General features: G+C 35.5%; 1 protein-coding gene across 4 annotated transcripts in view; it reads right to left on the bottom strand.

Moving 5' to 3' along the window:
• Positions 1 to 16,632, bottom strand: part of LOC126926286 (L-allo-threonine aldolase) — a 50,738-nt gene that overhangs the window by 21,850 nt on the left and 12,256 nt on the right. For all 4 annotated transcript variants that reach the window (XM_050742571.1, XM_050742569.1, XM_050742570.1 and 1 more), the window contains exon 5: positions 2,938 to 3,342. In XM_050742571.1, the coding sequence (XP_050598528.1) occupies positions 2,938 to 3,342 (405 nt within the window). The remainder of the gene's footprint in view (positions 1 to 2,937; positions 3,343 to 16,632) is intronic.

Raw genomic sequence — 16,632 nt, 5'->3', positions numbered from 1 at the left:
AAAATTCTTAGAACGATAGTAAACGCACCATGGTACGTTCGTAATGATGACATACGGAGGGACCTGGAAATCCCAACGGTCAAGGAAGAAATTATCAAATACTCAGAAAAATTCAAATCAAAAATAGCATCACACCCAAACCGGCTAGCTGCGGAAAAATCTAAATATAGTTCAAATGATCCAATTAATCGAATATTGAAACTAGCCAATACATTTACGATAAGATCGATTTATTCTGTAATTTTATTTATTTTGTGTCAAGACATGTTTATGCATATAACGCAAACAAAGTATGTCAAATACCTAGGATTCCACCTAGATACACAACTCACATGGAAACTACACATCAAATCAATAGTAGAAAAAATACAGAAAACAAGGAGACAAATGCATTGGCTAACAAGCCGAAAATCCAAATTAAGCATAGAAAATAAATTAAAAATATATAAAACGATCATAAAACCAATCTGGACATACGGAATACCATTATGGGGGACGACAGCAATGAGCCATATAAACAAAATAGAGGTAATACAGGCTAAAATCCTTAGAACAATAGTAAACGGACCTTGGTACGTCAGAAACCAAGACATACGGAGGGACCTGGGAATCCCAACGGTCAAGGAAGAAATTAGCAGATACTCAGAAGAATACAAATCAAGAATAGCAACACACCCAAACCGGCTAGCTGCGGAAACGTACAAAACCATAAACATGGACAGAAGACTAAAAAGGAAGCACTCAGCAGACCTTATAAAGGACGTAACCTAGCAAACACGAGGAACCTAGCAAGGACCCCGCTGGGGGTAGCCACCAACATGCTAACTTAACTGTTAAAAAATTCTACCAAATGGCCAAATTGGACAAATTGTGAATTTCAATAAACAAATAAAAAAAAAAGACATGTTTATATGGAGCTTTACGTGCTGTTTCAATCGTGTTTTTAATTATAGAACTTTTGTAATTGCATGAAATTTAGCTTTTGTACCGTATATTATGTAGCTATTACTGCTCCCTGTTCCTTTTTTTCTTTTCGTCGCACTTATCTTTGTTTACTTGAATACCAACCGAGAATAAGATTCTAATCCATTTTCGTTAAAATTGAGTTAACGAGTTAATAGTACGGTTCTACAGTTACAGTTTGTTCCAGTACATACTACAGTTTGATAATTTGACAAAATATGATGAAAACTCATGTAAAAAAGAAAGAGAAGAGAGTTTAACAAGAGTACTTAATCAGTTTGTAAAAAGCCTAATACGTTTACAATGCTTGGAAAGAAAATATGCGAAATAATTTAACTCACTGAACGTAGATCGCGTATGTGTATCAAATATGATGCATATGCATGTGATCATACATGTATAGTGCACAGAACAGTGAACGTGTTAATACATTGAAAGCAGAAAATAGCCCCAAAAAACGATAATGTTTTCATGGTTATAACATATTAATTTATTATCCTATTTTATTATTATCTAATTAATTATTCATAGTTAATACATTTTAATATGTTAATTGTTCAAGTTATAAAATATTCATCTTTTGTTTCACCTCAAACTTGAAAATAATTTCGTTTTTACTTTACTTTCTCCTGCAATTTAATTAGCGGAGCTATTACAATTTTGCGATTACAATCCGAAATCTCACTGATATAATACTTTATCACTGATTAACACGATGAGTCATCGTATAATGGGGACAGATATGAAGTGATTCGTCTGATGAAGCCTCGAACTCGATTGGGTTGATGACCTAGAAATGTCAGTCCTTTTCGCCTCTATAGCGTATAATTATGTACAAATATCTCGCGTGCAGAACAGGGTAATTAAGTTACGAAAAAATGTCACGCGAAACCGCGTTATATGAAACGAAAAATTAATGCAAAAACGGCGGTTAAATTATAGCAGTTAAGAAAAGTACATATGCTATTTTTTCCTGATTAACAGAAATATGTTGATTAAAATAATCGATAATTAATTTAGAGTACTCGATATTAATATTATTCACGTTACAAAAATGCCACTAACTTTTTATCTGAAAATATTGAAGTTGCTACTACCCTATAGCGAAAAAATGATCGAGAGCAAAGGATTGATGCCCCAAGATTTAAAAATGGATAAAAAATTTCGATGTTCAAAAATTCCACACGGAAATTTGAAACGACTGGTCGATTAAGAAATATCGAATAACAATAGGCACGCACATAAAAATTCTTGCTACGTTACTTTTTGTATGGATTTTTCCAATTTCACCAATTCTCGAATCGCGGTACAGCGAAATCGTGTTTTAATAATATCGTTGCACGGGACTTCCCCGATTCTCACGTTGTTTTAGAACGAATCCGTATTATATATATATATATATATCGTGTACATATAATCCCTTGAAAAATAAATCTTCCAAATAAGAAGTGGCAGAAGGTATATTTCTTTCAAATTGTAGAAAATACAGAAATGTAGAACTAACGATATCGTGAGGTTGAAAAAGGTGTGCTGATTCAAATAGCACACGTTTTGTTCGATTAACATTAAGGGTAAATTAAGATTATGAGTAAACGTGTTTTTACTTCGTACAAAGGAAATGCACATCATGAAATATTACAACTGAATAATATTAACTGAGGAAAATACCAATGGTCCAAATTTGCTTTTTTGCAATGCTGATCATAGTTAATGCTAATCTATAGTTGTTAAGATAATATAGATATGCTTCCTTAAGTTATGTTAGTTTTTGTAAAAAAAAAAAAAAAAAAAAATAAGAAAGTAAGATATATCTAAAAAAAATGTAATCGTATTCCAATCAATTTATGTGAGAAATAATTAACTTTCAAATTGTTAAAGGATGTTAAATGAAATATGTAAAAAAAAGAGAATTGTTGTTAAAGGAACATATAGAAAATATCGTTCTAAACATAGAAATAGTAAAATAATATATACCTAGACCTTTGCTAAGACAGAATGTTACTGAATCGAAGCCCGAAACAATTTCCTTCCCAGATATTCCTGATTCCACGCTTGCATTCCATAGCCTGGCTCCATCCATGTGCAACTTCAAGTTATGTTCTTTGCACAGTGATACTAATTCCTTAAGCCAGCTTAGGGGAACAATTTTTCCATTAATTGTATTTTCCACAATTACCAGCTTAGAAATGGGCTCGTGATTTATGTCATGGCGCAGCTTCGATCGCAGTTCAGAAAGATCAAAAGTGCCATCGATATTGTTACGTAACGATCTAAGACTCACTCCTCCGATTTGAACAGCGCCGCATTGTTCGTGTAACAAAGTATGAGTAGAATCGCCACAATATGCCTCACATCCACGAACGTTGCAATGGTTCATTACTGAAAGTTTAGAAAATAATTAAGCGAGTTTTCTTAAAAATTAACGTGCAAAGTAAGATTTAAATAAATATGCAACTCTCGAGGCCCAGAAGATTACGATAAGTCTAACATTTTGTTTGCCTATAAGTATTCGGTGAAGGATGAAGATTTTTGTAGAGACCTTTCAGCGACATCTTGACTCTGTGTTCGTATTTTTTTTTTCTTATATAAAATTTCCAAATAGTGGAATGGTGGCAAATGTGATTGGATTTTGCAGAGTAAGAAGTTTTTATGCGAACTTATACAAAAATAGATTATCTTCGACCGTAGGTACGGTTTTTCCATAATTTTGGAAAACAAAAAAATTGAAGGTGCCGTTGAGGACAAGATCTTACTTTCACTAACAAAAGTTAACTTTAAACATTTATAAAAATTTAATGGATGCAGATGTCAACAAAATCGTACGCTAATCGATAATGCTATAGCGGCCCATGGCCGTAGAGAAAGTTGCAGGGTTGAAGCACATGTATTAGCCACGTGGTCCGCGAAACGACGTCCTAGGTGTGACACCATGGTGTGACCATACCCAAATCCACGCCATTCCATACTACCTAACAGCGGACCGTTAGGTTTTTTCTTGACCTTTGCATATGGCCCAACATTTCATTTTCCCCATTACGAAGGGCAATTAGGATCCGCCCCATCCCCACTACAACCTATAAAAAATGCAAGCATTCGACCAAGAAGAGTCTTTTTAGTATCGAGTCTAGTCTTGTGTACAGTTTAGCTGTGATTTGAACTTCATTGTAATATTATCCTTAATAAAAGCCTGCAAAATTATAGAAACACGGTCAAGATAAGTTACTCCTTTTTTATCATAAATTTATCATACATTTTACGTGAAAAGCGATGACGATGGTGAATATCAAGACTACAATGCACCACGACACCAGACTATGCTATCAGCAAAAGACGCAATTCAATAGATTGCAATTTTAAATGGTGACGATGATGTTGAAGTAGAAGATTCCATAAGATGCGAATGCAATTCAAATGCGTTGTTCCGAAAATGATTTGTTATTGAAAGCCATTGAAGTCGATAAAATAGTTGGAAAAGCCGCGCAACGTATTCGGGACATATCCATTGAAAGTTATGTAGATTTACATGACGTTCTGAGATCCAACGTAACAAGTCAAGTAACATCTGATAAATACGGCGAACAACTACGCGATTTGAAACAAGGACGCGACAAATCCGTTCAAAGTTTCAATATCCGATTCCTCTGCATATTAAATAAACTTACTTGTGTAATAACAAACGAAAATCCACAAGCAATTACGCGATGAATAATGATTGAAGCCGCCATGAGGAAAGTAGGTCGAAATTATTTGAAAGGACTTCGACACGACATAGGACGCATATCGTTAGCAAACGAAATATCTTCATTCAGCGAAACAGAAAAGAAAGCCGCCGACATTGAAGGATACCTGCGAGAAGAACAAAAGGAATGGAGAAGGGCATGTACTCGACCACCAGCAATGTATAATCAACGTAGTAACAGACCGACGCAAACAAACAACCGACTACTAGCAACCACAAGTAATAATCCAATCAACAAAATGTTTCACCATTTTCTAAAACGAAACGTATACCACTTGCTGATCGGCAACAAGTAAAATGTTTCAAATGTAATAAATCACGTGGCATCAGAATGTCAAAATGTTCAATTGACCAGCGAAAGAAACCTACCACCTCCACGAGTAAACCAAATCGAAACAGACGAGAGGGAGGATCAACAGCGATGATCAAGACTACAATGCACCACGACAGCAGACTATGCTATCAGCAAAAGGCGCAATTCAATAGATTGCAATTTTAAATGGTGACGATGATGTTGGAGTAGAAAAGCACATGTATTGGCCACGTGGCCCGCGAAACGACGTCCTGTCCTAGGACGTCATAAAAGAATAAATCCTGGGACTTAGTAAAAAAACTCATGTGCCTTAGAAAAGAAGATTTATTGTTTTATCGCCAACGGATTTTTCCATCCCCACTTCAAATGAAAACTCTCTTTTCCGAGGACCTCGGCACCCTATAAAAAGGGGAACGAGGAACAGCTCGCTTCGATAGTCGATGTTAATCCGTCATAGTTGATAGCTTATAACAGTTCACAGTAGTCGCTCGTAGCTACACTATTGGCCTATCAGACAGATAGTCATAGTATGTTTGTATCACTTCTATATTATGGCCATCCGAGCTCAACGTACGTCCGTTACGATCTAAAACGACGCACAGTTAGCGCCAAAATAAACATTGTTATAACTCTACACCGGAGTAATTTGATATCACCCAATACGTCCTTACCGCCTCAAATTGGTGGCCCCGACGTGATCTGAGCGAAAGAGATGAACGTGTTTGGGTCACATTGACGCCGTATCTGCATATTAAAAATTTACATCATAGGGAACGCGAACGAGGAAGTGCTTGCAACGAACGCCACAGACGGCGAAGACATAGTTAATCAAATCCTCCGCGTACCTCCACTCGAGCCGCAAAAAATATTGCTGTGGTTTGTCTAGTCGGAAGATCAAGCGTGCAAGCGTTTGAACGCTTCTGATGCGCGCCAATTCAAACTGATCTTCCAACCGGGTAATACGAAATTTAATACCCTCGCCGCGAACATCGAGTATCAATACGTAGATCTAGTCGGGGACATAGTGGTAAAACCGCGGGCGAGAGGACGATATGAGAAGTTGAAAAGCGAAGTAATAAAAAAACTGGCCAATTCGGACAGCACGAGAATGCGCATGACACTCGAGGATGAAGAGATGGGAGACCGGAAACTGCCCCAGTTCTAGAAGGACTTGAAGAAACTGATCGCCCCGTCAATATCGAATGACCTCAATGAAGGCAAGAATACAAAACAACGAAAAACCGTAGAAGGAGATCAGCCCAGTATTCTGAACTGGCTGAGAAGATGACATGAGCAGTAACTGCCCGAAGAAGTAGATACAACGGGGCACGAAAGGACAACCCTGATGACTGCCGACAGGTTTTACCGGGGTTGTCTGCCCTCAAAGCGGAGGAAGAAGGAGGAGGGGTTTTTAGTGGGTATGGCAACGACATCCGACCGACTCCCACATAACCCAGTGATGCGGATCACTGGGCATGCGTAATAGCATTTTCCCCTCCTCACGCGAAAAAAAAAAAAAATATCGAATGACCTCATCCTGATACTGTGGAAAAACCGTAAAACAGAGGTAATTGTACAAAGTGTTCAATTACGAAAAACGTGGAAAACCCTCACTAGACAAAACACCTTTTCGTTTTCAAACGCAATATTGGATAGAAATACTCAAAGCATATCGATACGACGCTACAAAAAGAAAACCCAACGCAACAAGGCTGTACAAAGTTTGCCATAAACACAGGCAAAGCCGCCGTTCTGTTTGGCACAACCACGTAACGAAGAAGAACTTCGTGCGAGCTTGGACGTCGCTAATTTGAAGGCCATAATTAAGTTGACATCCTGTATCATTGAGATTCATCCGTGAATCTGAAAAAAACGGACCAAGTGTTGGTATAGGACACTTTTGAGAATTTGAGGCATTGAAAAGATCGAAAACCCATCTACATTACAGCAAAGCAGGTAGATAGTCCATTGTAGCGAGAATGACTTCGCCCACAAGTGTGCGTGTATCCATCGAGGAATGCAAAACAATGGTTCGTTAAGGACCTCTGAATTCGAAGTATAAAAGTGCACAGAACAAAACCTCGTGGAAACATACGCAGGAGCATAAAAGGGCAAGATTAGAATTCGCACGAGACAACATATTTCAGCGTAAGAAATGGAAAAGGTCCATCTAGGTAGATTTAAGTATTACTGATACGACTTACACGCAGATAGGTACAATATCAGAAATAGAAATTTCGATGGAAGAAGTTTGATATTATGAGTAGCATTTAGTTGTTTCTTAAAAACACCAATTTGTAACATTTCTACATGAATGCATTCGGAACAATACGCAGACTTATTAGAAGATTACTTCATTACATTTGTCAAAGAAACTCAGAAAGAAAAAGCCATTTATCGGCATAACGCGACAATTCACGCTTCCAAAAATGACAGTCCCGTGGTTTTGACAAAAGGATTTACGATTTATCGCCAGTAATGCACGATAAGCAACATTATAATGTGCTTGCTAAGAGAAGTTGATCGAATATGCAATTAGAACTGAATGGAGCAAAATCGATACCAAAAGATTATAGAAATTAATTTATAGTATGGAGAATCGAATAAGTGATTAAGCGTAATGGTAGAACTACATGTTCTTAATATTATAATTTTTACGTTTTTCGTGATAATTTAATACATTATCCCTACAAAAATTCCGCAACTATGTGGATGAAATTGACACCTTGCTCTCTGGACTGCACAATGAACAAGCTGGATAGTTAATTCCAACGAGTATAACTTGGCTCCTAAGCCGTGTTTATCAGACAATGGAGACCTTCATGCAGGAGCTGCGTACACTTAAGACCGCCTGGGAGCTAAACTCCTCTGCATCCACTGAATCAACTTGACTGTGAGCATACAACATACAAAGCAGTACAAAATCGCAGATGCATGCATCGGAATAGCCGCACACCGTGGAAGTGTATGTGCGAATCGCCCACACTAATATCCATGTTAACCTTCATCTAGTGTCACCGAGTAATGTGTCACCACAATATAGTCACAGGTCTTCCACCTATCAAAATTGAAACTGTACGATCCTTCCTCGTTCGGTCTGAACTCTTATCCTGGTGTACAGCTAATACTATGACAAAACGCTTCGAACATAATTTCTAGCATCAATATTCTCACAGAAATGACGTTTAATTTCTTATCTGTTTTATGCCTAGGTATAGAGCATACGGAGGCTTGAGATGAGCCAGCCCTCTCCTCATGGGCCAGGACACATAAAGGCAAGAATCTGCCGACATTCCGGCACATCAAGATAGTCATGATTGTAGGAAAACGAAATGTAGAGGTGCACAGCTTTGCAGATGCGTTTCAATAACTGCGGTAATGTATGTGCTAATCGCCACGCCAATAATTCCTTCAAATGTAATTAACAAACACGGGAAGTCTTCCAGTGGTGGGGAATATATGAAAGAAGTGTGCGATTGTGTTTATTGAGAATGCATCTCAAAAGTGTATGAACTCATGTGGAAATGGCCATGTGGAAATGACTCATGTGGTAAAAAACAATTTTGAAGAAAATGTAATTGATCAGAATAGTCAAGAAAGAAGTAAAAAGGTCAGTTCTTCCAACATTGTTCAATTTCAGTGAAATCGGTTAACGTTGCTATGAGCTACGAAGGTTGAAAATCATGAAAATAACAGTTTTCTATTTTTTGGTGTCTGTTGTTTGTTTCTGTATCAAATTTCGATGAAATTTTCAGCATGTGTATACCTGGTATAACTTAAAAATATGTTGTTTAAATTTTCATTACAGGCCCAGATAAACAAAATTATAAAACGTAAACTTTATCATTTTCTAACTATAATGCGAAATTTTTTCTACACGATGTCAATAAGTCCCTCTAACTTCTCAGAAAAAGCGAAAATCGCCTGGTCCAGTTTTGCAAAAGTTATTCTGTTCCGAAGTGCGAATTCCTACATGACCAACTGTAAATACACGATCGTATTTTGATGTGAAAGCGTCGGTTATCGGATTTATATAGCAAGTTAAGAAAAAGTGTGTAGCGCTCTTGCAGACTTGTGACGTCACGTGATCTTCGGGTACATTCGGTGCGTAGTCGGAAACATTCGACTTCTTTCATTTCGAACTGCTCATAACACTTTTATTACCAATATTTAAAAAAAGAAGACATGTCTACTATTTTTGCTCCCAGAATTCATTTACATAATTAGTAGAAAAATGTTGAAATATCGAATTACTCAAATCAGTATTGCATCGTCGTTATCACTACCAATTCTTGAAATCGTAAAGATTATTACTTTAAAAATTGAACTTTCATAACATTAACCGTACGTAATTTTCGTACGTAATTAATAAAATATAACAAGATCGTTCAGCGATCAAGGAACCGATTTTATGTCACAGTTAATGCAAGATCTGATTGAACTGAACTACTCAACACCAAACATGTGTTATTTTTTCCTTATCAGCTTCAAACAAATGGAGAGGTCACCTAAGGTTAAAGCATTAACTAAAACATTATATTAGTGAAAAACAGATGGACTATGACGAATTCAGGTAATTACCGATATCTCAGCCATTTCACCGATCTTGATGATTTATGATTTCGTTATCCATCGAGCATGATCTTTATTACACATATAATTACCGCTCGGTCTTAGTTTTTGAGAAAAAACTATCGATGTTACTACAATGAATTCTGCTCATAACACTGTTGTGTTAAAACAAACGCAACAAATTTGCCACGTGTTTTGACAAACTATTTCGCTTTTACATCAAAATCAAAACATAATTCTCTAGTTTTTCTCGGTACTTCTCAATAAAACTGTCTGCTCTATCGCGTATTATGATTTTTACTATAGTTTTTAAAACAAACTGGCAGCAACTCGATAGCTGCTATAGTAAAAATCAGAAATTATCTTGAAAGCTGAAAATTTCACATCTTTTTCGAACTGATTATTTCAAAAACTGTAGGTTCTAGGAAAGGACGGTTGGCAGACTCGCGTTTAACTCGTAAAATGTTTAGCTCTACAAGAATCGCTCATTGAAAGTTGCAAAATTCTGTACGTGTATGTAACTATGAAATTACATACGAATAAAATTATAGATGGACAAATTATAATTTATTTAGATATTTTCAAGCAAAGAGTTTGAAGAAAACATAGTAAGATAATATACTTAAGATACTTTATTAAGTAGTAAGACAAATTTTTAAAAAATCAATACGATTTTGTATGGTATATTTTGAAGCGAGGGACTACGCGGAGTCCAACGTCACAGCTTTAACATTCGTAGCGTGACCTTCGCTTATATCGTTTTTTGTGCGTACAACATAATTTCTCAACGTTTTCTTTCTTTTTTGTGCGTTTACTGTTTTACAAAAAGACAGGAAATATCTTCCAGCAAAATTGCTTGCCGATTGTTAAAATCGTTATTTTTCTCTCCATACTTCTTTACGATTTCCTTAATTATTTGAAGCTAAAATATCTTTTTTTTGTACAAACAAAACGCATTCCGAATGACTGCATCAAGTAAATGGAAAAAATATTTTGTGTACTGCTATATCTACGACATAATGAATAGGGACAGATTAGTTACCACACCCATGTTTGCAATATAATTTACTATGCAAGACGATTTTTGGATAACCTCTTTCGTTCACTAATTTAGTCTTCTTGTATTTATAAAATTTGCAGAGGGACAAGTGAACGGCATATACACTTTACGTTTGTCTTGCCATTTGACTGCGAACATATTTGGCGAAGATCGAAAACATATTTCACATCCAATTAATTTTTCACTCGTGATAGGAATACCTTTCCTCTGACAATTTACCACATGGGATTTTTTTGGCGATAAGTGCAGGTTGGTAAAGCCAGTTTGGTATACCAAATATCAACAAAGTGTGGCATTTTCCTAATCCTAAATATCATTCTAATAATAAAATTACAATTTCGCCTGATTTTCCCAGAGGCTTTTCATTTATTTTTGTTTCTTGTATACACAAGAAAATATAATACATATCCATTTTTACAGTCACAAAGTATAAAAGATTTGATGCCAAATCTATTATTCCGTTTGGATGGAATATACTGTTTGAATGATAATCTCGCCTTATGTAATGATAAACCTTCATTTATGCATAAGTTACTAAATGGGTTAAAATAACTTTCAAATGAAAAACGAAACTTACTACAGAATTCTCTTGTTTCTACTAACCAATCAGAATTAGCTGTCGTAATTTCGTTAAAATAAAGCATTCGTAGCAAAAAGGGATATCTATCTCTATTCATTATGCGTCCGAAAATATCAGTACGCAAAAATTTAACCTTTGTTCAATATTCGGAATAATGTAACTCTTTTACTCGCGACATAAGTAACTTGATTGCAAATAAGCAATACATCTCACTCAGAGTTGTTTCTCCTTCGTGAGGTTTTACAAAAGAGCACATAGAATTTCCCCTTTTGTATTTACAATACCGATTTGTTTATTCCACAATAAACGATATTTATACTTCAGAAAAAAATAGTTCAAAGTAATCGTAATGGAGTAGCAAATCGACTAATTTGTATTTTCATTCCAGAATTAATCGAATCTATGTATTTGCGGATCCAAATTTTTATGCGACCAGATCCTTTCCTTGTACGCCATCTCTACGTGAGTATCAGAATCGTAAGATTCTGACGAACTCAGTATCTTTCTTTGCAATTTTCTTACACGTTTCCTACCGCTTATATTTTTGTTCGACGCCTTTTTAAATCCCGAGTCCACTTCGAAACCATCATTAATTGCCCCCTGCTTTCTGTTTTGTATTGATATACTCAAGAATTTAGAGGTCAAGAATTTTTACAAAATTATAAATATACGAAGCGGGATGTTAAAAAGGTTATCGACTAATGATACACATAATAAAATAAAAAGTAACAGTACTCATAACTGGTATATTCAAAAGTAAATACTGTATGACCCGTTGACATCTCTAACGGAAATACTTTTTTACTTTCGCTTATATACCGTTAAGAAACGTGGTTTGAGCGAAAAAAATGCGAAATTAAACAAATAACGGTCGAGCGATAATTTACACATATCTACAGACAGAGTGAGCCACTGTAGTGACCTCCCATTTAAAAAAATGCCATAAGCGAAATTCACTATATAGATTGTCGAAAAGATCATCTACACGAAAGACATTACAGTGGCATTAATAGCTAAGAGGTTAATCTAAACCTATTTATTATCTTTCGTTCATAATTTATATAGGTTTGGATTAGGTGCTATTTTGTCTAATGTTAACCAATACTCCAGCGCGTGCACTGTCACAGACGCACCATCACAAACAGAATTCGGAATTTTATAGCGATACTGACAACTTTTTCTCAATATTTCGGAAACTAATGCCGAACGGTGATTACACGAATAGGGAAAACTTGTTAGTAATATAGATTTCTACAACATATTCGAAAATCATCGAGATCGATGAGGTACATGAGATAACGATAACTACTAGAATTCATAACCTCTGCGTCGTTAGCCTACGTACGCGTGTTTAAATCGAAATAATTTTAAATATGAAATGTTTTTCGGAACTAAAGCATGTCCAGTAATATAATTCAAGAGTCTTACAACAACTTATTATTATGAGGACTATAAAATCAACTAAAAATGGAAACTAAGCTATACGGAAAAAATAGTTAGAAATAACCTAATTCGATTAAAAATTTATTTACAACTAAGTCGATGATTTAGTATATATCCTAAACAAACAGAATACGCCGAGATTAGATAAAAATACTGTTACCAAACGGCAAAGGTTCTTTACAAAATAATCAAAATCAATTCCAATAACACCGTCCAAATTTTGAAGAACGGAAAATTAACAGCCTATCACGCTAATTTTCTGAAACTCTTTGTTTTATGTGACAATAACGAGTAACAGATATTATTAACACAAAGACAATAGATTCCGATTTGTCCTAATGACATTCGTCTCAACCATCCTTAACCGTGCTCATGAAATTAACGAAGCCTGTTACAAAATCTCCCGCTTAAACAATCAAGTAGGATTACATCACAACCAATTAGGCAACGTGAAACTGGAAATTCTACTAACCTACCTCGATCTCCCCATCGCAGGCGAAAAACTCGATCGATTATCCAAATGCCACTCAAGATCCTTGAATATGTGTACATACAAGATCGAACATGCGGTATACGGTAACAACGTTTATTTTGGTCAGAACTGTCTTCGAAATATATAGTCACGCATCTGAACGTTCCCACGCAACTGTGAATAGGATCAAACTTATCAAATACACGACAGCCACATAAATCGAACAAGAGAAATAAAATAAATAAAAGAGGGCGCGTTTAATGGCGCATCGTACGTTTTGCTTTGGTTATTCCCCGATACCGAAAACGCTAAATTTCATAAGAAGACGATCGACTCGATTCTCTTCAAAGATTGGAATGTTCAAATACCAACGAGACAACAAATTGCAATCACTAAAGATACAAACCAAAATTTTAGCTCGTCCATCCGCAGTCTCTGCGAGACGACGAGAATAAACTTGAGGAAAATATAGAAGCGCGTAATAGTCTTACAAACTCCACTACTGTTACTAACTACCTGAACGAAATCTTCAAACGATATCTTATCTCCGAAGAAGTATTGTATCCGCCTGTTGCGGATGTTCTCAGAACTAGACAAATACTGTTAATTATATCTCCTATTACTTTGACAAGACTCGCTTGGGCTGAGCTGGCCATTATCATATTCCGGCATGCACAAATACGATTAAATTGTACAAATTAAATAATCGCCTATAACAACAATATCCTAATATCCAGTACCGAAATCCCGTTAGTTGTGACACACAATTCAAACTATGCGAAATATTGCCCTTTTTTCTTCGTTTCCCTAGATACCTGCTTCTATATCTAACTCGATCTTCCTTACATTCTACTGAGTACTAGTAAGGTCTAGGAAAAATAGCTAGAGAATCTGGAGGAAGAAGGAGTAGTGGGTGGATGAAGCGTTGGAAACTAACGTGGCTAAACCAAAAAAAGTAACATAGTTGATTAGTAATGTCATAACTATAGATAAGGTAGAATTAAAACACGGATTGGGATTAGATAAAGATAATAAAAATAGAGATAGGGTAGAGATAACGTTTGGTTAATAGAGGTTTATGGTAGGAAATATTATATGTGTGTTTGAGTTATGGCAGTATGTGTACATAGGTTTGCGTCATGGTTGCATATGTATATATTTATTTGTATGTATTAGATTATATATAGTATATATTTAATTATTTAAGATATATTTTATTGTATTTTGTCATATCGTGTGTGATATGTGTGTGGGAACGGAACATTGTAATTCTGTTAACACGTCGATGCCGGCGCCGATATTCATGGTTTTCTCCGTGGGGCGGTGCCCGAATTCACTGTCTGCTTCGTGGGGCGGCGCTGGGTCACATTAGACTGTTCGACGCAACCGCAATTTTTCAACTTACGATTCCTGTTGGGTTCAATAAATTCCGTGGACTTCAACTAATACATTAATATACAATAGTTTGTCAATATATATCAATTTGCATATATCTATAAATATTAATTAAAGCTGACGGGGCCAGCTTTGGCCCTGATTTTGTACTCTTCGATTTTTCCCAAAAGGTAGAGGTCTGACGCGAATTCATCGCACGCAATTCTGTGTATATTTTTCTATAAGAAACGTTCATAGTGCGAATCAAAAAATTGTTCAATTCCGTACAGGAAAAAAGAATAGTCATGCATGTCCGTCGGAGAACAATGACGCGAGTAAGGAACATGAACCAAGGAACCAAGGAACAAAGGAACCAAAAAAGTAACAACATATGATCGTTGTAAGGGCCAGCCGGCACTCTGCCTAACTTGTTTCAAAAAATTGCATGAAGAAAGGAAATAGTTATGTTAAGTTTATAATATTAAATTACTATGTTTTTACTATTGTATGTCAGTTTATAATGTTGAGATAAAATAATATAAACCTATTTTGTACTACCTATTTTGTGAAATACAAGTGTGACCTATCGCCGTCCCTCGGGACAGACACGTGTGACCCGCCGATGGGTCACGCCGGCGTCAACGTGTTAAGTTAAACAATAGATACATATTTACTACTAAGGTCTATTACGTACTGTTTCAAAATCTCAAGATGTCCGACAGTCGATAACAGCGAACACGTCTATATATTTAAAAAAGCTATAATTTTGGATATTACGAGACGTTTCAAACTTGAGTGGACAGTAAAAGAAATAATTCGTACAGAAGTCAAACGTTTTCTCCAAAGCTTAAATATAATAAACGCAGTACATACAATAAATGCAACAAAGGCGCACGAAAAATCTGCTCTTGAATTTTTATATGACGAAATCAGCGATAACAATAACGTTTATATTCGAAAAGAAACATATATGACCGAGCCACAGTAATGCAAGAAGACTAACGCAAACAAATGCCCAGTAATTTCCGAACTTGCGAATATTTTCATGTGCTAACAAAAGAAAAGAAACCATTTACTTGCACAAAATGTTAATATTTTAACTTCCTTATCTCAAAACAAAAAATTAATAAATTAAACTTTATTAAACGAAACCATAATGTTTCTTATTTTCACCTGCAAGCCAAAAAATGAAATCTTATAAACAATTTACATATCTAAATATTTTGATATTTAATTATAAAATGAAACATAAAATACGTGTTAATACACGTGAAACTATACATTTTGATACGTTTATTCGTAAACCTCAGTACATGTACAGCTACATGTATAGATATTATGATCCGTGTGCTCCTGTATTTTGATACACGTGTACCCGTGTATTGAGAAGTACATGGATTAACGCGGATATATTAACTACACGTGTACGCATATATTTTAGATACACGTGAAATCGTATCAAAACCGTCCAATTCTTCGATTCATACGATCCTGGAATCCAACAAGGATAATAAATATTTTGAAATTTCCGTATGTATAATGCATGGGTATAAATGTGAGGATAATCTATGTATAAATTTAATTCAAATTGGGAAACGTACATCTAAAATAGAATGATTTATTGCAATTAGTAGCAGATCATCAATCACAAAAGTATTGAAAATAGTATAGTATGAATAGTATAGTATAGTATGAATATGTATAGGATCTTCATAATAATTTCGTTTCGGTGGATCAGAGAACGTAAACAAAGATTGCCTAGTTTACAGACAGCTAGTCTGTAAGAATTACTGCGTAGAATTTGCGCTGTAATTTCCCCAAGATCGAGTGCCCATATAATGAAATTTTAGAAGAAATTGGAAGCGAATAAAACAGAAAGAGAATTATTAGTACAGTGGTACGAGGAAAGAAAATCCACAAGCGAAACTGCAAAGCTCCTAGAGAGGAACATTTCTATAATTTATTATATTCTAAGGAAGAAGGTTATCCTGGACGATCAAAGAAGTTAGCGAAAAAAGCAGAAAGAGCAATAATTTGCGAAATTCAGAGGTACGAGAATAATAATAATAATAATACTTTAATTCTTCATTTGAACCACAACTGACGACGATGGTAG

Source organism: Bombus affinis, chromosome 17 (assembly GCF_024516045.1).
Source record: "Bombus affinis isolate iyBomAffi1 chromosome 17, iyBomAffi1.2, whole genome shotgun sequence".
Classification (NCBI taxonomy): Eukaryota; Metazoa; Arthropoda; class Insecta; order Hymenoptera; family Apidae; genus Bombus; species Bombus affinis.
This window is presented reverse-complemented; position numbering and strand designations above follow the sequence as displayed.